The following is a 23,707-nucleotide window of genomic DNA, read 5'->3' on the forward strand; positions in this document are numbered from 1 at the left end:
CCCACCACCACCACTTCCGGACCTAAAGTAAGTGGCAACAGAGACAGGAACAGGGAGAAAAAATGGTGCATTGAGCAGGAAGGAGATGAATGCTAGTCCTTTGCCCCCTTCCCTGGCCCACACTTCCCAGAGACCCCAGGGAGGCCTTGGAGAATGGAAGGAAACCCACAGAGCCAGGTGTGATTTGGGGTAAAGTTTAATGGAAAAGCCATGGAAACGTTGAGTTCACAAACAGGACTTCCCGTGCAACTGTCCAGCCAGACCTGGGGCAGCTCCTGGGGACCCTGCCCCCTTCACACACACCCATCCCATCCATGGTGCCTGAGAGGCCTTCATCTTCAGTTCCCTCCACCAGATCAGTTGGGCATGTTGGGGGCAGAGATGGAGGGTTGTTGAATCACACTAGGCTCTGTAAGCTGAGAAGATGATCCTGCACAGGGTGGCGTAAGCCAGTCCCTCCTGCCAGGGCACCTGCAGGGCGAGAAGTCACATGCCAGACTGAGGCATGCTTGCGAACACTAGCCTGGCCCCAGCAGCAGGGGGTGCTGGAGGAGCTGCAGCTTTTCCCCATCTTGCTGAATTATTGATGGGCCTGGCACTGCCCCTACCCCCAGCTACAGCCATGTTTCAATCAAAAAGGGACAAGGAGGAGAGTGCTACCAGGCTACCTGTGCATGCTGCCCATGGCCTGTCTTCCTGGGGATGGGTTCAGCTGCCCTAGGAAGCATGAGCCCCTCTGAAACCACCCCAGGACATGTGGATGTGGCAGAGACCTTGCTGCCAGGGGCTCTCTCAACCATTCAGGGAACTGGCTGGCAGCTTACAGAGTCAGGAGTCCTCCCTGGCCCGGCCCTTCCCCTCCAGCAGGGGCAAAACAGCTGTGGCCTCCCCCAGGCAGGGAAAGTGGTGGGTGTAGGGCTGGACTTGCCGGCTGAGCTTGCAGGACAATCTGGTTATTCATCTGCTTGAAGTCAGGGCAACTCTTTGAGTATGTGGGGGAAGGGTGAGGATAAGAGAGACCAGATAAGCTGGCCCCACAGCGGCTGCCACTGGAGCTCAGGTTATCAGAAAGGCCTTGGGCCTGGCCTCCGGCTAATTGGGGAGGTTATGGAGCCTGCCATAGCCTGTAATCAGCTGGAAGTGAGAGCTGGGCCCCAGGGTTGGGGACCTTACTGGCCACTGGCCCCAGAGCAGCCGCTTCCTATCCTCTACAGATAACATCCAGGGCAATCTGGGACTCACCCCCAGCCCCAGCAGACCTAATGGTGGCATCATCTGGGAGGGCATCAGAACATGAATCAAACTGTGGCTGATCAGGGGACCTTTAGGAATCCATGTGTCCTACCGATTCTCTTGGCACTACCTGGTCAACGGGCAGATTTACTACGGACTTCCTCTCAATTTCATGAAGGAAAAATATCTTCATGATCTGGAAAGAGGCCGGTGGGAGCCAGCGTGGCAACTGAAGGAGCAAGAGTACTGTCTAAGATGAGAAAAGGCACAGTGGGCCTGAGGCCAATTCAAGCCCACAAGCTCAAACACCAGGGCCAGCCCCTCTGTCAAGGAGCAGAAGCCAGGCTAGGCAGCCACCAGTCTGGAAGTGTATATGGTTTCTCCGTGGTAATTTTTTTATTTTCACAATTCAGGGACTCATGAAACTAGAAAGTACCTGAGAGTTCTGTTCGATCCTCATTTTTTTGCAGATGACAAGCAAGCCTGAGCCCCAGAGAAGGGCAGGGCCTTGCCCAAGGTCACAAAGTCACACGCCTAGTGAGCCTATCCCTGTCTGCACCTGGCTGCTTCACACCCTGGCCAGTTCCCTTAGAGGGACCCAAATCCGAACTGACCTCCCTGTCCTGTGCCCCTATCCCATCCAGAACGCTGACCCCGCTGATCCCCATCCTGACTCCATCAGGCTTCCTGCCTGGGCTGAGACTGAATTTGCAGCTGCTCCCTTGCCCCTGTGTAGCTGGAAAGCAGCCCTCCCACTGCAGACCTAGAACTGGAGGCTCTAGAGGCAAAGGGACAGTGCATCCTGTATGTCTCGAATTCAGAGCAAGAGCCCAGGGGAGGGTGGCAGCCCTGGCATCTCAGGATCACCTTGCTGTAGGAGCAGGGGTAGGCAGCTCAGCAGCACCGGCTTCTTAGGAGTGGGTTTGGACTTGCTCTCTTTAAGGTCCCAGGGTCCCATCCCAGCTCTGCCACCAGCAGGTACGTGGCCTTGGGTACATGACTGCACCTCTGGGATTCAGGGTCCTCATGTGTAAAGGAGGGAGTGGAGGGGAGAGAGCAGCATGCCCTTCCGAAGGCGCGACAGAGCAGAAGCAGGCAGAGGGGAAGCTGCGGGTCCACAAGGCAAACCCATGGTTCGAGGGGAAGTTGACAGCCAGGCCAGGTGCCCCTTAGCAGGGATGGGGAGGGCGGAGGCGGCACAGCTGGAGCCCGGATTGTGGCACGCCGTCACCATGCTGCTCCGGGGAATCCCGACCCGCTCCCTGCGAAAGCGTTTCTGAACGCGAACCCAGAGCCTGTGAACGCGCCGGCAAGCCCCCCACTCCCCCACCGCCGCCCGTCGCAGGTGGGCCCGTCCTAGGGGTCCTTCCTGCGCTCTACCCCGTCTCTCAAGTCACTCAGTCGATCGCCCCGTTCACGCTCCCGTGATCCCAGACATCCATAACCACGATCTCGCCTCCATGCACATCCAACGCACGAAGGTTCACAGACGCGCACCTGACTTCTGCGGACCAGGTGTCTCAAGCGTACAGCGGCCACCCGCGGAACTGCGGCCCGAGGCCAGTGAGTCGTCTGCAGCTCCCCGGGTTAGGGGATTCCCCAGAACTCCGGGAAAGTCACCCGAAGTCCATCCGGGATGCGGCCTTGGTTCTCGGCCGCGTGATCTCGCCCTTAGGTGCAGAACGACGCCCTTCCAGGGCCCACAGCTGCCAGGCTGAGCCTTGCCCTCGCATCCGCCGGGAAGACCAGGGACGGGGCCACACAGGCCGTGGCTGCGGAGACGCTTCCCCGGGCCACCCCGCGACCAGGAGGGAGTCGAGCCGCCCGCTCTCCCCGCGTCCCCCGCCCCATCCCAGCCAGTTGGCCCGACCCTGCGCGGGATAATTGGGACGGGAGGGAGGCGACGGGAGGGCGGCGGCTCCAGAGAGACTGCGCGCCTGTCAGCGGCAATTTGTTTAAGTGGACGGGACGGGCCGGGCCGCTGCGGGCTGGGGTCACCGAGGCCGCGGCCCCCACCCCAACCAGACCTGGGACCGCGGGGGAGCCCGGCCCGGCCGCTAAACCGGGCTGGCTGGCGCCAGGGCTCCGGGAGGTGCGGTCCGGCGGGGAAGCCGTGATGGGAAGCGACTCTGTCCAGGGAGTGTCCTTCACCACCACACTCCTCACGTCCAGGCAGTGATCGACGGCCTGGCGGCACCCTCACAGCGGGCCCATAGCACGGGACCACACACGTCCCCTGAGCTTAGCCTGGGCACATTCGTCTGCCACCGAGGGCTTAAGCCAGTCTGCAGCCCGCGCCCCGTCACTCGGACGCAAGTCCGTCGTCCGCTCTGCCACGCGGCCGCACAGCCCGAGCTTCCTGCTGCCCACTGCCCGCGGGGTCACGCAACCCCGGCCCTGCACACAGAGGAGGAAGCGGCGGGGACCCCCTGCCACCTGGAGGCTCAACCCGGGGAAGGTCCCAGCAGTGCCCCTTAACCCTGCGAGAGGTGACGGGGCCGGAGGACGGAAGGGCAGCCACGCCAGGCTCAGGACCGTGGCCCCACCCGGCCCAGGCCGTCCCCGCTCCCGCCCCATTTCACTGTTGCGGGAAGCGCGGGGCGCACAGACCGCGCGCCACCAGCCCAGGCCCGCCCGACGCCCTGGCCGGAGACCGCCTGCGAGAGGGAGGGGCGGCCGAGCGCGCGTCCCCCGCCTGTCTGCGGGACCTGGCCGATGCGAAGTGACAGGGGCCGGAGCTTTGTTGTGGAGCCTCGGCCGCCTGGCGCCAGCCGCCCCCGCCCGCGCCCTCCCCCTCCAGCCCCGGGCGGCCCGCGAGGCGCCCCCCGGGGCCTCTTAAAGGAACACGCACACTCGGCCCCCGGGGCTCCGCCAGGGGCGCGGGTTCCTGGGAAGGGGGAGGGGGCTGGCCTAGGTGGGGGAGGGGCCCAGCGGAGGCCTCACGGCGCCGCTCCAGGGCCTCCCAGGCCTCCCCAGCGCCAGCTTTCGATGAGCCTCGGGCATTCCTAGCTGGAGAGTTTGGCTGGGGGTCGCTACAGACTCTTCAGAGCGGCTGCAGCAGGACCTCAGGGTGATCGCGGGACCGCGGGGCGGGGCGAGTGGTGGGATCCTGGCCCGGACAGAGCCCCGGAAAGTCAGAGGGAAGGTCGGTGCCACTGTAGGTGGGGTCGCCGTCCCCAGATGCAGCCGCTGCACTGTCGCCGCCAGGTTTCTCGGTCAAATAACCCAGGCCTGAGTGTTTCAAACTCTTCAGGCCTCTGACCCCTGGACCAGCTATGGATGGACTAATGAAATGGACTAACGTCTAAAACGCACACATTTAGATGTACACATACTCTTACAAGGACAAAAGTATGTGTCTACACACACACACACACACACACACACGACTTTGCAAATGTATTCACGGATTCCTAGGCCGGTACCTGGGTTCCCGGCTAAGGAAAGCTGCCCTGGTTATTATCTGGTCACCTCACCGGTTGCGCAAACGTGTCCACAACGGGTCCCTCCCCGAGAGGCCACATCTCGCCTAAGGTGGAGCCAGCAGGTATTTGCCTGTGGAAAACTGCAGTGGATCCTGCCCCGTCTGCGTAGACTGCGCAGCGCGGAGTCAAAGATTCGTTCTGGCCAGAGAGGAGGTACTCAGAGAGGTGAGACCTAGCCAAGAACGAGGTCGTGGAGAAAACCCTGTGGGGGCGGCGCTCACATATGCGGTGATGAGGAGTTGTGAGGGCCCTGGGGTCGGTCCCGAAAAGTAGGGATAACGGTCGCAGAGGCCATACTGCTTTCCCCGGTCCCGAATCCGCACTGCCAGGAGAGATCCGGCCTTCAAACGCTGCTCCCAACGTTCAACAACGAAGTGCCCTGCGACCGGTGTGCGCAGCGGGCGGGCGCCTGCATGGGTCAATGTTGGATGTGGGATGTACGCGCCCACCACGCGGTTGTACGGGTGGGAATGTCACCCGTGGCTAGTGCATGCTCTGTCTTTTCCTTCAGAACACGACCTTCAGGAATCAGCCTGAGTGTTCGCGCCCGAGCCCGATTGGAAGCAGGTGCGTGGTCGCTTCACTCTCCCCGTGCACACCTTGAGTTATAGCTCTCGCTGCGCACAGAGGGCACCACACGGGGCCCGACACACACACACACACACACACACACACACACACACACACACACACCATCACTTCATGGGGGGGGAAACTGAGGCTGCCGGAAGACAGAAAACGAAGACTGATCACAGAAGAGGGGGCTTCAATCACAGGTGCTCGCAGACACCCCAACTCCCGCACGCGTTACTCAGCACTCCTTAACTTAGGAGACGTGCGCTTCCGAGAGATGAGAACAAACTAAAAAAGTGGTTGGCAGGGCGAAGAGAGGAAGCCGGTATTTCGGAAGAAGGAGACTTTCGTCTCCGGTACCGGATAGGGCGAAAATTCGTTGGGTCGCGGGTGGAGAATCCGGGGTCCGCCCGCGCGGTGCCGCCCTGTGCTCAGCGAAAGGTGCGCTCACCTTCCTGGCCCCGAGGACCCGCTCCTCCCGGCCGCTGGAAAGCTCAGGGCGGGGCCCGGGCCTGCGGAGAACTCCAGGTTCCTTCCGAGTCTTCCGGTGAAGGCGGGCGCGGGTAGGGGGTCCCCGCGTTTCCCCAGCGCAAGGCCGCGTCCCGCTCCCGCCCGCGCCGGCCCCAGCAGGGCTCGGCCATGGCTCCACTCACCAGCTCCCGCCACCTGGGATCCGCTCCCGGACCTCGGCCGCCCGAGCCTCCCGACTCGCCCGCCCACCGGCCTCGCTTTCCAGTGCCTGCTGTCTCTTTCCGGGGCGCAGGGACCCCCAGGCGGCGCCACGACCCGGAGCTGGGTCGGAGGCCAGGCTGGGGCTCGGGCCAGAGCGGCCGGGCCTCTGGGCGCGGGAGAAGGAGGGCGCCCCCTCTCCGCTCGGGGTCGTGTCAATGCTTTGCACTTGGGGCCGGCGTGCGGCTGCGGGTCCTTCCCCAAGGCCCCGGGACCCGGGCTCCCCTCGCCTCAGGCCCTTTCGGCGGGTCAGGTCGGCCCTCCGCGCTCTCCAGTCCGGCGCAGGCAGCCGCAGGCGCGGGCGGGCGGTGGGGGCCGGGGCAGGAGGAGGGGTCTCGGGGCCCGGCGGCCCGTCATTGGTTAATATTTTATTCTGTTGACATGTTTTCTTACTGCTGAGGCTTCCGACACCTTCTCCCAGGCCCCCCCTCCCGGCCGGAGCTTGGCCTGAGCTGTCAAAACCCCGCCCCCGGAGACCCACAATTGGTCCAAAAAGCGTAAAATCAGCAATCAAGGGGGGCCTGGCTCGTTAGCGCAGGGGATCCGAGCTGGGCAGGACATGTGAGATAGTCACAGTTTTCCAGAGATCACGACAAGATCTAACCAGTCGCGCGTGGTCCCCGGCGCCGGAGCGGGCCAGCCCAGCCCGGCCCAGCCCGGCCCCGCGCAGAGCCCCCGCCGCCCCCGCGCACAGAGCCGGGTGCCCCTTGCGGTGCGCCGGACGGGAAGCCCGGAGGAGCAGCTGCTGCGCCCGCCACCCGGGTCGTCCGTCCACCGCGCGCGCCGCCGCCCGGGCCGGGGGTCCGAGCCGCGCGCCCCCGGCCCCGGCCCCGGCCCCCGGGCGCCTGGGCCGGATGTCCCGATGAGAGAGCCGGCGCTGGCGGCCAGCGCCATGGCTTACCACCCGTTCCACGCGCAACGGCCCGCCGACTTCCCCATGTCCGCCTTTCTGGCAGCGGCGCAGCCCTCCTTCTTCCCGGCACTCGCGCTGCCGCCTGGCGCGCTGGCCAAGCCGCTGCCCGACCCGGGCCTGGCGGGGGCGGCGGCCGCGGCGGCGGCGGCGGCAGCAGCGGCCGAGGCGGGGCTGCACGTCTCGGCACTGGGCCCGCACCCGCCCGCCGCGCATCTGCGCTCCCTCAAGAGCCTGGAGCCCGAGGACGAGGTGGAGGACGACCCCAAGGTGACGCTGGAGGCCAAGGAGCTGTGGGACCAGTTCCACAAGCTAGGCACGGAGATGGTCATCACCAAGTCCGGGAGGTAGGGCTGCCGGCCGGCTGGAAGGCGCGCGGGCGGGCGGGCGGGCTGGGGCACGGGACTGCACGGATCAGAGCAGAGCCGGGGACTGCACGGATCAGAGCAGAGCCGGGGACTCCCGGCTCCCGGCTCCCGGCTCCAGGCTCCAGGTTCTGGCCCTGACGCCACGCTTCGCTCCCACGGACAACCAAGTTGACTTTTCTCTTTTGGCACCGGAGCGATTTTTTTTTTAAACGAAAACGCTAAAATCCTCCGAATGAAATAAAACGAAAACATACTGCTAAAGAATAGCCCCAACCGTTCTGAGTCCCAGCGCAGAGGAGGCCCCGCGGCTTGGCCCTGGCGGTCTCCTCCGCCCCGCGCTCTCGCTCTTCTGCGACCGGGTCCGTCTCCGAGCTCGGGGGAAATTCAGCCTCTCTCAGACTCTGCTCCGACCCCGAAGCCCCTAGTGGGACCTGCGCCCAGCTAACCCCACGCTGGTTGCTCGGTTCCTGGCAGCGAGCCCCGGGTCAGCCGAGCCCTCCGCCTCACCGGGCTGGGAGCCCTTTCTCCACCGCGGGCATCCGAGCCCTGGACGCATCCGCCGCCCCAGGCCTTAAAGCCTGAAGAAAGCCACAGCCCCGGCCCCTCCACCCTTCGACTCAGCCACCGAGAATCCAGGCCTCGGGTTCACCCTCTTCCCCCGAACTGCACGGCCGGGATGTCTTATCAGGCTCTGTAGCCCAGTTCCCAATACAAACACCCTCCAAATTTATTTCTGGGAGCTTCCGTCCCAAGTGGGTATTTCCCCTGAACGAATTTCGGAGAGATTCAGGAGAAGCGAGAATATTTCTAGAGGGCCTAGACTTCTCTCCTGGGCATCAGCTTTCATCTCAGATCAGGGAGAAAGAGGGTCCCCAGATCTGAGCACAAGGCCTAAAGGAGGCTGTTTAAGAGAGGGTCTGACAGGCAGAAATGGGATCTCCTGGGAGCAACAACCACAGGTGGGGTCGTCCGGGCAGTGATGAGAGGGCAGAGCAGCCGACCACAGGGGAAACAGCCAGGCGGCAGCGGTGTGCGCAACGAGGAGGGATAAATAAAGGAGGAGTGGGGTCCTGGAACCTAGAACAGCCGGTTCCAATGGGATCTCCTCCCTTCCCTCCCTCCCAGGCGGATGTTCCCCCCCTTCAAGGTGCGAGTCAGCGGCCTGGACAAGAAGGCCAAGTATATCCTGCTGATGGACATTGTAGCCGCTGACGATTGCCGCTATAAGTTCCACAACTCGCGCTGGATGGTGGCGGGCAAGGCCGACCCTGAGATGCCCAAACGCATGTACATCCACCCAGACAGCCCAGCCACGGGGGAGCAGTGGATGGCTAAGCCTGTGGCCTTCCACAAGCTTAAGCTGACCAACAACATCTCTGACAAGCACGGCTTCGTGAGTGTTGGGGCAGGGTGGGGACGGTGCAGGAGCTTGTTGACCCAGCACTGCAGCTGAGCAGGAGAGCAGGGCGGCAGGATCTCCCAGGGGGAAGCGCTGGGCAAACCCCCAGAGTGCCCCTACCCGGGTCACTGCCCTGTGGCCTACGTGGGCTGGGCCTGGGCCTGGGCCCCAGGGCTCTCCTCTGCAAGCCTGGGAAATGGTGGGGTCAGTGGCTGGCAGCTCACAATCTCAGTTCCTCAGGCCGTGGAGGGTCCCTTGTACGGTCAATAGGGAGGCAGGTGCTGCCAGGACTGGGTCTGCAGTGCTGGGCCACGGAGGTCACCCTGCTCTTGGCCTGTAGGTGCCGAGCTTGGAAGACCTGCCCATGACCTCAACTTGTCCATCACCCTTCTGCCAAGACCCGCGTCCCTGGCCCTCCCCCAAGACTAGGGGATTTAAAAGTCAAACCACCCTCCCCACCCACTCCCCCAGCCTCCCTAAGACCTTTCCCTCCTCCCACAGGCAGATGCCCAACTAGGAGGAGAGGGTTTGGGGGTTCTCTCCATTTATGCCTGAGCAAGGCCCCAGCGAACGGGGGTGGTGTTTCATAGGGTAAAAGGAACTGCCCATTCTGAGGTAGGGCAGTTGGCGAGCCCCCGAAGGTTGGAATCTCCTCTTTGTGGGGTTAGGGGGTTTACCAGTGCCAGAAAGGAAGAGAGTGTTAAGAGTGGAATTGTAGGGCTCTGTTTTGTTTTATTTTGTTTGGGTTTTTTTGGGGGGGAGGGGTTGTTTTTTGGTTGGTTTTTTTGTTTTGTTTTTTGTTTTGTTTTGTTTTTGCTCTGTCTCATTTCTGTTTCCAACTGGGAAATTTTTTTTAATGGCAAGAGAAAAAGAAGCTGTGAAAAGAGAAAAGCGAGAGGAAAAGTAGAAGAAAAAGAAATAAGGGTGAGAAAAGAGCAGAGACAGGAGAAAATGGGGAAGAGGAAGAACCGAGAGAGAGAGAGAGAGAGAGAGAGAGAGAGAAGTGGAGAGGAAGAGGTCAGGTACCCAAAGAATAGAAAAGCTCGGGCCGGGGCTGGCGGCTGCCGGCTGACCCCCACCCTCCCCGCAGACCATCCTAAACTCCATGCACAAGTACCAGCCGCGCTTCCACATAGTGCGAGCCAACGACATCCTGAAGCTGCCTTACAGCACCTTCCGCACCTACGTGTTCCCGGAGACCGACTTCATCGCCGTCACTGCCTACCAGAATGACAAGGTGCGCGCGGCGGGCGGTGGGCTAAGCCCCTGCACTGACTCCCCTCAACACGTGCAGGCCCAACCGTCGGTTCATCGCCCCCGAAGCCCCCTGCACGGGATCCGCGCTCTTGCGGCCCGCCCCCGAGCACCGAGCCTCGCATCCATACGCGCAGCACCCACGGAAGTCCTCAAGGCGCCCTCTCAATCCCACCGCGCGCACACACAGGCTCCCCTGGGGCGAGCGAACAGCTGGGCCGTCGTTCGGATGGAGATGTTTACTTAACAATTAGCTGAGACTCCGGGCCCGCGCTGACATTTTTACATTTTATTCGTTTATTTCTTGGCTCAGGAATGAGAATGTAAATGAAGAGAGGGCGCCCGAGGCAATCTGCCCAGGCTCTACCGATGCTCAGAACCCGGGGCCCAGTTTTCACTCCCTCGGGGGGAGCCAGAGGGTGGGACAGGTGACACAGCCCCCCAAAGCACTCCTGGCTACTGCTCTGGGTCAGTCTAGGCCCCAGACCCCTTGGGAGGCGCTTAGAGAATTACCTTCCAATCAAAGGGCTTTTTCTGCTTGCGGCTTCTCCACCCTTGTTCTAGTGGGGCAGAGCATCACCCCTCTAGGCCTGTGCCCTTGTGCGCCACTGTCGAGTGAAAGAGAGGGTACGAGTGTCCGTGCCGGTCGTTGTGGCTTTGTGAACCAAGGTGTACGCTGGGCTGTGCGTGCCCCGTTTGGGGTGTGTTGGATACCTGTGGAGGCATGTGAATTCGTTTGGTTCCGTAGGCGTTTGTTCTGTCTGTGCACACTTGCGTGTGTGCGAGCCCGTGAGTGTGATTTGGCTTTGTGTGTACCTGCAGCCTTGCGTGTGAACTGCAGTCTCTGTTCGCGCCTGCTCGGGTGCGGAGTCGTTTAACTTGCGCAAGCCCGCGGGCGGGTGTGCATGCTTGGGCTGGTTCCGACACTGTGGCACTGCTTTAGGCCTGTGTGGGGCTGTCTAGGCCTGTCTAGGGATAATTCCTCGAATGAAGCTTTTGGAGGACAGACCCCGTCGCTTTCCGCGAGGCCCTCCCACCGGCCTCAGCTCGGGGCGTCCCATCCCAGGCGGGTGGGTACCAAGTGGACGCTCCCCGGGTCTTCCCTCTGCGGCCAGCACCCGCTGACCTCGGGGTGCCACCGACCACGCTGGAAGAGCCACGGCCTGACTTAGCGCCGCCCCCTTGGTCCCCGCAGATCACACAGCTGAAGATCGACAACAACCCGTTTGCCAAGGGCTTCCGGGACACCGGAAACGGCCGGCGGGAGAAAAGGTGAGAGGCCGAGGACAGCAGCCCTGTGGCGGGTGCCCGCGGGAGCAGCGAGCAGGAGGGATGGAGGGATGGGCTCCCCGCTGACCTGGTTCCTCCGCTCATCCCCAGGAAGCAGCTGACGCTGCCGTCTCTACGCTTGTACGAGGAGCACTGCAAACCCGAGCGCGATGGCGCGGAGTCAGACGCCTCGTCGTGCGACCCTCCCCCCGCGCGGGAACCACCCACCTCCCCGGGCGCAGCGCCCAGTCCCCTGCGCCTGCACCGGGCCCGAGGTGAGGGTCGGACCGGAGGAGGGACAGGGAGGTGGGGGGGGGGTCCTCAGGTCGCTGGGCTGGTCTTTTCCTGAGCCACCCGCTAACCTGAAAGGCCAGGAAGGAAACGTCAGCGAGTGTCTGGGATGGGGTTTCCGTCCCGGGACTCTCCTACGAGGGCGGTCCCCGGTAGCCAGAAGATCCGGCCGGACTCCGAGCCTGGCCCCTTGGGCGCCGTGTAATTCTATAGCTGTAGGGTTTCCTCTCCAGGGCTGGGTTCCTTCCACTGTAAATCTGGGGTCTTGGATTAGGTGACCTGCAGCTGCCCTTTGCCCGACTCCAGCAGCTCCTCCGACTCGGCCTCCCCGAGAGCAGCCCTTCCCGAGTGTCCCTGATCCTGCTCGTCGGCCTCCGCCCAGGCCCCTGTAATCCGCGCGCCCTCTCCCCGCAGCTGAGGAGAAGTCGTGCGCCGCGGACAGCGACCCGGAGCCTGAGCGGTTGAGCGAGGAGCGTGCGGGGGCGCCGCTAGGCCGCAGCCCGGCTCCAGACAGCGCCAGCCCCACTCGCTTGACCGAACCCGAGCGCGCCCGGGAGCGGCGTAGTCCCGAGAGGGGCAAGGAGCCGGCCGAGAGCGGCGGGGACGGCCCGTTCGGCCTGAGGAGCCTGGAGAAGGAGCGCGCCGAAGCTCGGAGGAAGGACGAGGGGCGCAAGGAGGCGGCCGAGGGCAAGGAGCAGGGCCTGGCGCCGCTGGTGGTGCAGACAGACAGTGCGTCCCCCCTGGGCGCCGGACACCTGCCCGGCCTGGCCTTTTCCAGCCACTTGCACGGGCAGCAGTTCTTTGGGCCGCTGGGAGCCGGCCAGCCGCTCTTCCTGCACCCTGGACAGTTCACCATGGGCCCTGGCGCCTTCTCCGCCATGGGCATGGGTCACCTACTGGCCTCGGTGGCAGGCGGCGGCAACGGCGGAGGTGGCGGGCCTGGGACCGCCGCGGGGCTGGACGCAGGCGGGCTGGGTCCCGCGGCCAGCGCAGCAAGCACCGCCGCGCCCTTCCCGTTCCACCTCTCCCAGCACATGCTGGCATCTCAGGTAAGGCCTGTGACCCCGCGGCAGCGCCAGCGAGGGAGAAGGCCCAGGGAGCTGGCGGCGAGGCCAGCGGAGGGCCCGAGGGGTGCCAGGGTCGCTGGGATCCTCTGGCAGGCAAGAACTCCATCCAGGGGAGGCCCCGGGATGCCCTTTAGGACACCTGGGTTCTGAGAGACGAGGACTGTGTTGTAAGTCCAGGGGCTGGCCAGGGCGCCGCTTCTGACTCCCGTGTGACCTTTGGCAAGTCCCTGACCCTCTCTGGGCCTGCTTCCTTCCCTATAGCCCCAGCGAGGAGTGCGGTGCCCATCGAGACTCTTCTCACCCTCACAGACCAGGGTCACCCCTGGCTTGTGAAGTCTTCTCTCCTGGCCTCAGGACATTTTTCTTGAGAACAAAGACCCTTGGCTCCCTGTCCATTCTGAAAGGCTAAGGTGGCCAGACAGACAAAGGGAGAAGGAACATTTGCATTATTTTCTGGACAGTTGACCACCAGCCCTCCCAGAGGTCTCTGGCCCCTCCCAGGCCTTCTACGAAGTCCTCTGTCCTGGTGAAGGACAAGGCTGGTCTTTCCCCTACCTTGAGTTCCCAGCACCCCCAGCCACATGTCAGGGATGAGAACTCAGCTCTTCAGGCCCCATTGAAATTCCAAGCTCCCAGGGGAGTGTTGATGAAAATGTGGCTGGGGCACAGTAAGGAGATCCGATGGGGACAGTGGCCTCTTTGGTTGCTTGGGTGGAATATTCCCTGTGGAAAGATTTGGAATCTCTTCATTCATTTTCTTCCCTCTGAGGTTTCTGGCAAATTGAACCTCTGAGATCTTATCTCAAGGGAAGGAAAATAGCAGTTCAGGTCTGAGAAAGCTCCTTTGCTTCAGAAGCAAATATTTTAAAAGTTGGGTTGGTGGATGGGGGGGGTTGGGAGGCAGGCGATTCTGAAATGAGTTTTACACACAGCTCAGTGTTAGGGTGTGTGGAGTGTTTGAGGTATCACCATCACTCATTGGGGCTCTGGGCTGGAAGGGAAGCCTCTGGAGAAAGTTCAGGGCCCAGAGGGTTAATCTGCACCCCTGATTATTTGTGTATATGAATGCCTCCTCCCCAGACAAACTGGTAATGATCACCAGCATCACAGAGGTCATGAGGAAGTCAGGGCTTCTAGACACAGCCTGGCCAACAGGTGCATGACCCGGGTGAGAATACCAGCACCTGGGAGGCATCCGTTGGTAGGGCTGCTGGTGGTTACATTCCCAGGCCAGTGCAGCCCATCCCAGACATCAGGTAGAGCCAAATCCCAAGAGAACTGAAGCCTCCCTCCTTCCTCCCAACCTGGGATGCCAGGTCTGAAATGCCCAGTAGGACCTGACTGTCTCAGGAGGGGGTATTTTCTCAGGCCTGATGAAGCTGCCTCTTTTCTTCTTCCTGCTAGAGCCAGACCTGAGGCTCCCTGGGAACCCAGTGCAATCATCAGCCCCCTGCCCTCCTCCCCATACCCACTGGCTCTGGGGAGTAAGCCATTATCTCAAAGGTCAGGCCGTGCACCAGCCAGACCTCATGAACTCAGGAAGGTGCTTGTCCAGGAGTTCCTGGCTGCTGTGCCCTTCACAGGCAAAGACTGCATTCCTTCCTCAGCTGCCAGTGAGGTGCTGCCAGGCATTCCCTGTAGAACTTTCAGGCCAGTTTATGAACTGGTTGGCACCCGTGTCCTCCTCCTGGCCCAGGCAGGAGAACCATGAGCAGGCAGAAGGAGACTTTGCAAAGTGCCTTCCCCAGCATGTGTGCCCTCTGCCCTTCAGAGCCTGCAGATAGGAGGGGTGGCGAGGACACTGTTCTCAATGAGCAGAACCTCCAAGACACCCAAAGCTGCCTGTTTGCCACCTGGCCCTATGCCTGCCCCATTTTCTCCCTCAAGGCCTTCACCCATGCTAGTGCAGTCACCTGGAATGTCCTTTCCATTACCTCTGCTGTAATGCCCAGCACAGAACTTGATGGCAGGCCTTTGCATGGTAGCCTGAAGCGATCTCACCCTTCTAACTGGGTTTGGCCACAGGCACACTGGCTCATGCTTACCTGTGCTGCCTGTGGTTATAGTTATGCAAATTGTGGTTTTACATCCCTAAAACAGAAGGGCACGGTGTCCAGGGGATAGCACCCAGCCCAATTTCAGAAAGACTTCAGGCAAGATATCTAACCCTTGTCTTGTTCTGTTTCTTCCAGGGAATTCCAATGCCCACTTTCGGAGGCCTCTTCCCCTACCCCTACACCTACATGGCAGCAGCAGCCGCAGCCGCCTCGGCTTTGCCCGCCACTAGTGCTGCAGCTGCCGCCGCCGCAGCCGCCGGCTCCCTCTCCCGGAGCCCCTTCCTGGGCAGTGCCCGGCCCCGACTGCGTTTCAGCCCCTATCAGATCCCGGTCACCATCCCGCCTAGCACTAGCCTCCTCACCACCGGGCTGGCCTCCGAGGGCTCCAAGGCCGCTGGCGGAAACAGCCGGGAGCCTAGCCCCCTGCCCGAGCTGGCTCTCCGCAAAGTAGGGGCCCCATCCCGCGGTGCCCTGTCGCCCAGTGGTTCGGCCAAGGAGGCGGCCAATGAACTGCAGAGCATCCAGAGACTGGTGAGTGGGCTGGAGAGCCAGCGAGCCCTCTCCCCAGGCCGGGAGTCGCCCAAGTGAGGGGCTGCCCAGCTGCTCCCCTGCCACGCAGGCCACCTGGGCTGCCTGCCCCTGCTGCTTGGGACGTGTACAGCACAGAATGAGTATTTATTTAAATAAAGGAGAAAAGTGGGCTGCAGCAGCCGGAATAGAGCCTCGTCTGGCAAGTCGGGGCCTGGGACACTTCCCTGGGCCTCAACAAGGATCAGGCTGCTGGAAACACAGTCACTTGGGAGCTGCTGGGCTAGGTCCAGATCCGCTCCAGCGTCAAGGTGGCATCCGAAGGTGTCTCTGGTCTTCCAGAGAGGTGGGAGAGGCCTCATCCCGGGCCCAGCGGTCCCTGCAGAAGCCAGAAGGTGCAGGGGCCAGGGGTGGGAGCATCAGAGGGAGTCCCAGAGCCCTGGACCTTGGGCCTAGACCGCGTGATAAAACTGGGTTGAGGGATGCTGGAACCAGTTACGACTGAAGTCAGTGTAGACCTGAGCTGGGAGGGAACCTGTTAGTCTCCCCACCTCTTCCCTGAAGAGACAGGCACCCCTCCCAGTCGTGGTCAACGGAGGGAGTGGCACTTCTGCCTTGAGTCCCCAGGGGAAAAAAAAAAAAGATATTTATGAAATAAATGGTAATTTGTGTAAATAAGCTTTAAGGTTCCCAGAATATGCAAATTGGTATTAATTTATTCAAAGGTGTACATTGCTGTGTACATATATTTAGAGATTAACTCATACATTTAAAGTTTTTTTCATTTTACGTGAGCATCTATATTGTACAGGGCTGGGGGGGCCCTTGGCTGCGGGAGAAGGCCCAGAGCCCTGGAGGAGCCACCACCCCGCCGGCCCCTCGACCCCTCGGCCCCTCGGCCCCTCCGCCCGGGTTTGGCTCGCCCGGCCCGCGGGCTCCACCTCAGGTTTTCACTTTTCGCTCCGGAGCGAGAACGAAACGACAAAAACGCGAGAAAACAATAAAACGCTAGAAAGCGAAGTGAACGGCGCTGTGCGCTCTGTGGGTCGCGCGGGGCTGGGGCGCTGCACGCGCGCAAGGAGGGACGAGAGGCGGGGACAAAAGGCTGCGCGCCCCTCGCCCGGCGGCAGCTGCACCCCGGGGACGGCAGGGCGGCACGGCGGCAGGGCGGCTGGGGCGCTGGCGGAGCCGCGAGGCCGGGCGGCGCCGGCGCGGGACGCGGGGTGCGTCCCAGGCCGGGGCTGGACTCCCCCTGCCGGCCGCTCCCGCAGCTCCGCGCAACGGGCCTGGGCACCCACTCGGGCCGGGAGGAGAGCAGCCGAGCGGCCTGGACTCCTGGCTTCTGACTCCCTTTCCGGGAAACCACACTGGAAACCCATCTCCTTTCAATGCTTCTGGGTGGGTGGGCTGGGAGGATGGGTGTTCCTTGTCCAACCTCTCCCTTCTGAGGAGGGGTTTGGCTGTGTCCCACCCCCGTACTCCCCGCTAAATATCGCTGAGCCTAGAATTCTTTCCCCTCTCTCTGCCTCCTGAACCTCAAAGACAAACATTTCCTCCGCGTCAGGGCTGTTGGCTAGAGTGGCAAAATCTGGACTAAAAGGTCTTACTTTAACTCATCTATCTAAATCCCTCTTGGGAGAGTGGAGAGTGGGGTCAGTGGGCTATTTCCATTCCTGCCTCAGTTTCCCCTGTATAATAATGGGCTTGGCTGGGGTCTCTCCGGGGTCCAGCTGTGTCAGTCTCCATTAGGCTGGTCCTTCTCCGAGACCCACTCCTGCAAGGACAGCTGCCTCCCACCCCGCGCCGGTGAGCTCCCCCTCCTTGCCCAGCTAGCAGGTGTCTCCAGCCCCCACTTCTAGCAGTGGGTGTGGGGAAGGGGTGGGAGCTGGGCGGGCACTCCTTTAGCCCTGGGTCTGGTCGGTCACCGAGCACGCCACCTCCTTCCCAGTTCTCTCCTCTTTAAGCCTTGGGGACCCTGAACGCCCTGCCCCAACAGGCTGCCCACCTTGGGCACTGCACAGGGTGGGGCTTGGGGAGGGTGCTGGCTTCCAAAACACCAGGGACGTTGAGATGGAGGAACGGTGATGGTGAAGGTGGAATGGACAGTTGGGCCCCCAGACGCCCAGGACGCCTTTGTGGGCCGATACATTTGCAAGGAGCGAGAGAGAGAGAACCAGGCCCGCCTCTTCAGGATGGTGCTGCCCCCAGGCCACGCCGAATGCGGCTGGAGCAGGGAGGGGACTCAGCCAGTGCACGAGTGGGAGGTTGCAGTAGAACGTATCCCAACTCCAGAGGGTGGGTTCTGGCTTCCCTGCCTCAGACCTGCGGGCAGGTCCGGGAACCCGACGGGGACAGAGAAGCCCGTTTTCCAGCCTAAATAGAAGCCCGTGGGCAGCGCGTTTGCTGGAGGTCGCTTTGGGCTGAAACGCCTCTCATACTCCTAGAGGAGCGGCGCGTTTGCGTCCCGCGGCTTCTCACTTTCAGCAGGACATTAGGAGGGAGACGAGAGTCGGCTGCGCGCCCGCGGCGGCCTACGTACAGGGCTGCAGACACCAGGGGGCAGCACCGACCTAGGGTCGCGGGAGGGGTGCGGGTGCGGGCATGGGCGCGGGGGAGGCGGGTGCCTGCGAAGGCCGGGCGGGGCGGCCTAGTCGCGGCCGTTTTTAGGCCGCGTCGTTGCTGCAGCAACCCGGGTGGGGTGGGGTGGGACTCCAGGGCCTCGAGATCCCCCACACCACTTTCGCCGCCACCTCCCGCCGCACATGTCCCCTCCGAGTCGCCCACCCGGCGCTCCGCGGGGCCCCAGCTGGTAGCCTGAGTGCGACTGCGGGAACCCGCGGCCGGCGGCTGGGCCTTGTCCCAGACAAAGGCTAGGCCACTCCCATGTCCAATTAAGCCACCCTCCTCCCCGGCCTCCCAGCCCTCATTGTCCCCGGGGTCGCCAATTAGCCTAGGCGCCCCGCGTACCCGCCGCTCCGGTGCCGCAAGGCCTCCTTAACCCTTCAGGGCCTGGCCCGGGGTCCTTGGACGGCAGAGCCGCCGGCCCACGCGTGGCAGGAGGGCCTGTGCTGGGACGATGGCGATACCTGCTGGCGGCCTAGCCTGTCGCCTCGGGCTCTCGCGTGTGGGGCGTGTGAGGTCTAAGAGGGAATTGTGCGTGTCGGTGTGGGGTGGCGCGTGCGATTCCCGGAGGAACTCGGAGATGGAGGGTGGGAGTGCAGGGGCTCCGAGAGACCCCTAGCGGCTAAGCCGCCCGGATCCCAAGGCCCGGGGGACCTCATTTCCTCTCGGGTTAATCGGAATCTTCCGAGCCCTCAAGCCCTTCCTCCTCCACTCCCCCGCCGCTGCTGTGGAGAACCGGAGCCACCGGTATGGCCTGGCCCTGCCCTCCCGAAGGCCGCAGCTCCCGGGCCCGCCTCCCCAGCTGACCGCGAACTCCCGCGCGGGGTGCTCCTGGGGCGGGAGGGGCGCGCTCAGCCTCGCTCTCCCCGGGACTCTCACGCTCAAGCGCCCCGGCTTGAGGCCAGGACCCCCTATTTCCCGGTTATGGGACGGCCCCTTGAGGGACAGCCTCTACGAGCCCTGGATTTATACCCCGAGCCTGCCTTCCTCCGCTCTGGGAAGGACCCAAAATCCAGTCCCGCTTCCTCCCCCTCCTTCGCTGTCCTTGGCCCCGAGGTGCGGAGCACCGGCGGTCAGGCGGGATCCCGCAGGAGGCCGAGCGCTCCCTGCTCGCAGGACAGGGCGGCAGCGGAGGGAGCCCCCGCCCTCTTGGGAGGAAGCCTGAGCTCCGGGTCTCCTGGGCACCCTCCCGGGAGCGCCTTCGGGGTGGAGGCTGGTCGCCCGGCGCTGAATGTGTCCGAGTACGCCCGGGGCGGTTTTGCACTTGGACTTCCTTTTGGGCTCTCCGGTGGCGCATATCCGTTCCTCCTATTGGATGGGGCCGGGGACCCCGAACCCACTCCGGAAGCACTGATTTCCAGAGCTGATGGCCGCGCCTGGTTTCCCAGCGAGTCCTCTTGGCAGCTCCCGCAGCTCCCCGCCGGGAGCACGAGTGGGAGCGAACCCAGAGCCCGCCCAGGCCTCGGGCCTCGGCAACTCCCCACAGGTCCACGAGATGGCGCTGCAGGCCAGGGCCCGGGCCGCGGCCTCACAGCCCGCCTCGGGCGAGAGCCGGAGATAGACTGCGGACCCCGGCAAGCGGGGCACGGAGGCACAGCCACCGACACAGGCAGAGCCGGGTCCGGAGCCCGGCACAGGCCGCCGAGGGACCGAGGGACTCCGGGGCTGCGGACACACTGAGCGGAGGGCTTGAGGCTCGGGGTGGGGCCTTCTCCCCTGCTGCCACAACCGCCCGGCAGCGCCAGCTCGGCGACCTTCCAGGCTGCTGCAGACCCCAGCTTGTCCTCTTCTGCGCGCCCGCGGGGCTGGGCCCTCGCGTTCTCTCTGCGGGAAGTGAGCCGCCGGACTCCGGCCTCCTGGGCCCCTCCGAAGGGGGGCTGTGGCTGGCATCCGCAGCGCGCGGGGCGCACGGCCCTAGGAGCGCGGGGCCCACTCGACGGTGAGGACTTACGGGCGGGATAGGGGAAGGATCGGCGGGGATCCAGCGCTCCTCCAGCGGAGAGGGCCCCCTCGGCTCCGACCCGCCCTCCTCACCACCCTCACCCGGCTCTTCAGGGCGGGGTCTTCAGGGTCGAGGGCAGGATGTGCCCTGTGGAGCTGCTCACCTAAGTTCCTGCCTCCATAGGGGAGGCTTTGGGCTGCGTTATTCCAGCGGGAGGTGGTGGGGACTGGGGAGGGCCCAGGGGTCAGCCTGAGAATCTCGCCCTTGGATTAAAAGCCACCAATGCTCTGGGTCAAGTCTCAATGGGAGGCTGGGGATGTAAGACCCGTTGGCTGGGGAATGCCAGAGTTGGAGGGGGTGGGGCTTAGAAGCCTGTTTCCAGCTGACCTTTTATGTCCCCAGATGAGCTCTGGCACCCTCAGAGATTAACCCTACACACGTTTCCTAAGGGCACACGGCTAGAAAGCAGCCCAGTTAACACCAGTCGAGGGTCATTTCCACTGCGATACAGTCACCGGCTGGGTGATGGGACCCAGGCCAGATGTCGTCCCTGCACTAGGCTCTCAGCTCTTTTCTCTTTCAAAGTACAGTGTAGCAGAGAATAGGACCAAATCTTTGGTGATTTAATAATTATCTACATGCTCATCTATGGCTGAAGCAGCTGCTTGGTAGGAAAACTGGACAGGAGATAGATAGGTACAAGGTCAAACTCTGCCTCTAGAGCTGTGAGTGCTCTTTGAAAATGTGACTTTATTCTCTGGGCTGCAGAAGCCTCATCTGCAAAATAAGTAGTTTGGACTAAAATCAAGTTGATCTGCGAATGGCCAGTTGACCTGGGTCCAGTTTCCCCCCCGTCCCGCCCCCAGCCTCAACTGCTTCAGAGAAAAGCCATGTTCCCATTTAATGCTTGAGGAACCTGAGCCAGAGGGATAGGTGGAGTCACAGACCTTGAGGACCTTGGCCAAGATTCTTGGGGTGGGGGACTGGGTTGGTGGCCTGGATGAATTCCCAATTAGGAAATTACATTCTAGGTCCCGGCTGCCTCCATTCCCTGTGGGGTGCGATCGTCAGTCACAGCTTGGCCTTCTACCTCGAGCAAGCTGCTTTTGGAGAGATGCAGACTAGTGGGGTTGCGGGCGGGGCGGGGCGGGGCGGGGCGGGGGTGACTTTGGAGCCCAGCACTACAATTTGTTGACTGTGTGTGACTTCTCTCCAAAGAGAGACCCCAAAGAGAGAAAGCGATACCAATGAAGGCCATTCAGGCACCCATGTTTAAGGGGGTCCCCCAGGCTAATTTCTTACTTGCGAGGAAGCCTTCATGGCAGTCAATGCGCTTTCACATGTGGCCTCTCCCCGACCCTCACTGGCCGGGTGGAGACTATGAGTCCTCGTTTCACAGACATGACATTGGGGTTCAGAGAAATGAAGTGAGGTGCCCAAGGCCATCCAGTAAATAAAGGATGGAGCTCTTTCACAATCCCTTGGGCCTGGCCCTTGGAAACTTTCGCTGATGAAGTGATGATGGGTGAGAGTCAGGCTTGCAGCAGGAAAAGGGCAAACGGGGCAGGGGAAGGAGTGCCCGGATGTCCTGGCCAGGAGGTGTGTCCGTGGGAGAAGCAGCCTGGCTCAGAGCCCAAGTCCAGCAGGCCGGGGGGAGGGTGGCCTCATGGCTCCAGTCAGCCCAGCTGGGCCTGCAAGGACCCCTGGTTGGGCAGGGGCTTCTCAGTGTAAAACCCTAACAGGGGCGTTGAGAGGATTACCCGAGAGGGGGGTGCGTCCTGTGCTTAGCTCAGGGCGTGGCTCATGTTTGCTCTCAATATTATTTATTTCTCTCCCAAAGAGAACAAGCAGGATGTCCTCTGGCTCCATGGTGCCTGCTCCTCAGCCCGACACGAGCAGCTGTGGAACAGCCACTGTGTGCTTAATATACATGCAGACATTTGATTGAATTCTCAGCACTGGGTGGCTGGTATGATTATCTCCATTTTACAGAGGACAAAATGGCCCAAGGTCATACAGCGTCAAAGAAGCAGGTCACAGGGCCACACCAGGCTCTGGCCGACCCCAGGCCTGTGTCCTTTCCTGGAGCTTGGCGTTCCTGCTCCACACGCCTGGGCTACAAAGTCCCCCTGGCATTTGGCTCAGCCCTGTGGCAGGCTGTCCTGGGACTGGTTTACATTTAGCCCTGGACTGGCTGGTCAGTTCCTTCATCCAGCTCCCACTTTGGGTCTTATTTATTTCCTTCTTGGGGGGCTGTCCAACACTTCCATGCTTTGCCTGCCCATAACTGTCCCCGTTTGCCCATGACAGTTCTGGTTTGACTATTGGCATCCTGAGTTCTGGGAGACCCCTCAGGTCTGAGCAAGTTACCCAATAGGTCACCTTGCCATCGCCACACACATACCCCTACACTGGGCCAGGAGACCCAGCAATGAGTGAAACAGACACCAGCACCCCCATTGAGGGAGCCAATGATCTGGTAGAAGATAGAGACATTCAAGGAATATATCCCTTCCCAAGAGAAGACACAGCAGTGCATGGGGTGGGGTGCGAAAAGGCTTAGCCCCAGCAAACTGGGGGCAGAGAGGAGCCGCAGAGCCTCAGAGAGGCTGGGGAGCTGGCAACTGGCCTGGTTTCCCAAGGAAACTACCCCACCAAGCATCTTCACATGGGCATGTCTTTGTGTGTTCGTGTGTGTCTGTGTGTGGTAGGTGCATGTGTATGTGCATAACACATGGCAGGAGTGCCGAAAGCCCTTGCTGGATGAGTGAATGAAGTGCACCTGGTCCCTCCAGGATAGCCCCCCACCCCCAAGTCCTGGGCCAGAGGCCCCTCCTCCAAGTACACTTGAGTCCCCTGTGGAGAGCTCCAGAGGGCTTCCGGTCTCCCCATCCAGGCCTCCTCTGTCTCCTGGGGAACTGAGGCCCAGGGAGTGTGTGTGTCTTGCCTGAGGACTTGCCTCTGCAGGAGAAAGTTACAGGCCATCCACAGACACTCCCAGCCCTCAAACCCTGCTCTCCAGCTGTGCCAGTGATTCTCTGCTCTCTAAGGGTCTGGAAACTTCTGGACTCTGGAGCAACAACCTTGTTCCCCAAGGCCAGGGCAGACCTCTCTATCTGAGTCCCTTGGGGAAGCTCCTAGCATGTTTTCCCCCACAATCTTTCTTGTGGCACAGACAGCCTTCCTGAAATGCAGCTGAGATGAAGTCACTGCCCTGGTTAAAGCCTCCCAAAGCCTTCCCTTGCTCTTGGGGTCAAGCCCAGCCTCCTTAGCCTGGCACTGGGGCCTGTGTGAGTCCTGCCTACTCGCCCCCCTCCCCAGGACTCCATCCCCACTGCCCACCTCTAGGCTAATCTTGCTGGCCTTATCTTGGCCTCTGCATATGCACATGCTTTTTCCTGGGCTTGGAGTGCTCTTCCTGCCTTCCTCCGAAAAACTCAGCCCACTAGCTCCTTCTCCAGGGAGCTCCTCTGCCTTCTTCCTCCTGAGTTGGGTGCCCACGCACGCCTTGTTTCGTGTTGGTAGTCAACGAATGTATGGACTTGGGCAAGTTACTCCTCCATCACCGCTGCAAAGTGGGGATACCAGCACCTGCTCATGGTGTTTCATAGTGGGGCCGGCCAGGAGCCTGGACCAGTGAGTGATGGTTCCCGTCCCTTTGGGGGACCGTAAGGGCGGCTGAGGATGGGGCCTGGGGGCGCTCTGCGAGTAGGGACATTCCCCTCAGCCCAGCGCGGCGGCCAGGGTTGGGCCTGCCCCCTTCCCCTCCTGGAGGCCAGGCGCGGGCCGAGGAGACCCTGCCTGCATGTGCCCTAAACCTGGGGGGTTGAGACTAGAGGGGTGCTCGACAGGCCTGCGTGCTGGGTGTCTTCAGATGAAGGGCGACGAAATCCTGAGGCCAATGAGCCTCCGTGCGCACGCGCGCTGGTGACACCTCCTCCCTCTCCCAGGGAAGCGCGGCCAGGGGAGGGGCGTTTCTT

General features: G+C 62.1%; 3 protein-coding genes across 3 annotated transcripts; 2 read left to right on the forward strand and 1 right to left on the reverse strand.

Annotated features, from left to right (window-relative positions):
- Positions 1 to 178: 178 nt before the first annotated feature.
- On the reverse strand, positions 179 to 3,810 carry LOC134729432 (collagen alpha-1(II) chain-like). Its single transcript, XM_063598617.1, has 3 exons — positions 3,540 to 3,810; positions 2,731 to 3,474; positions 179 to 471 (listed from the first exon to the last, which is right to left on the reverse strand). Exons 1-3 carry the CDS (start codon positions 3,808 to 3,810, stop codon positions 398 to 400), a joined length of 1,089 nt encoding a protein of 362 aa, XP_063454687.1. The 3' UTR covers positions 179 to 397.
- Positions 3,811 to 6,880: 3,070 nt separating this feature from the next.
- On the forward strand, positions 6,881 to 16,183 carry TBX2 (T-box transcription factor 2). The gene is made up of 7 exons (XM_034942637.4): positions 6,881 to 7,277; positions 8,424 to 8,691; positions 9,788 to 9,934; positions 11,147 to 11,223; positions 11,332 to 11,495; positions 11,926 to 12,560; positions 14,771 to 16,183. The coding sequence occupies exons 1-7, from the start codon at positions 6,883 to 6,885 to the stop codon at positions 15,221 to 15,223; spliced, it is 2,139 nt and encodes a 712-aa protein (XP_034798528.2). The 5' UTR covers positions 6,881 to 6,882; the 3' UTR covers positions 15,224 to 16,183.
- Positions 16,184 to 16,421: 238 nt separating this feature from the next.
- On the forward strand, positions 16,422 to 20,019 carry LINC02875 (long intergenic non-protein coding RNA 2875). The gene has a single exon (XM_003814469.4). It carries the CDS (start codon positions 18,710 to 18,712, stop codon positions 19,463 to 19,465), a length of 756 nt encoding a protein of 251 aa, XP_003814517.3. The 5' UTR covers positions 16,422 to 18,709; the 3' UTR covers positions 19,466 to 20,019.
- The last annotated feature ends 3,688 nt before the right edge of the window (positions 20,020 to 23,707 follow it).

This window comes from Pan paniscus, chromosome 19 (genome assembly GCF_029289425.2).
Source record: "Pan paniscus chromosome 19, NHGRI_mPanPan1-v2.0_pri, whole genome shotgun sequence".
In the NCBI taxonomy this organism is placed as follows: Eukaryota; Metazoa; Chordata; class Mammalia; order Primates; family Hominidae; genus Pan; species Pan paniscus.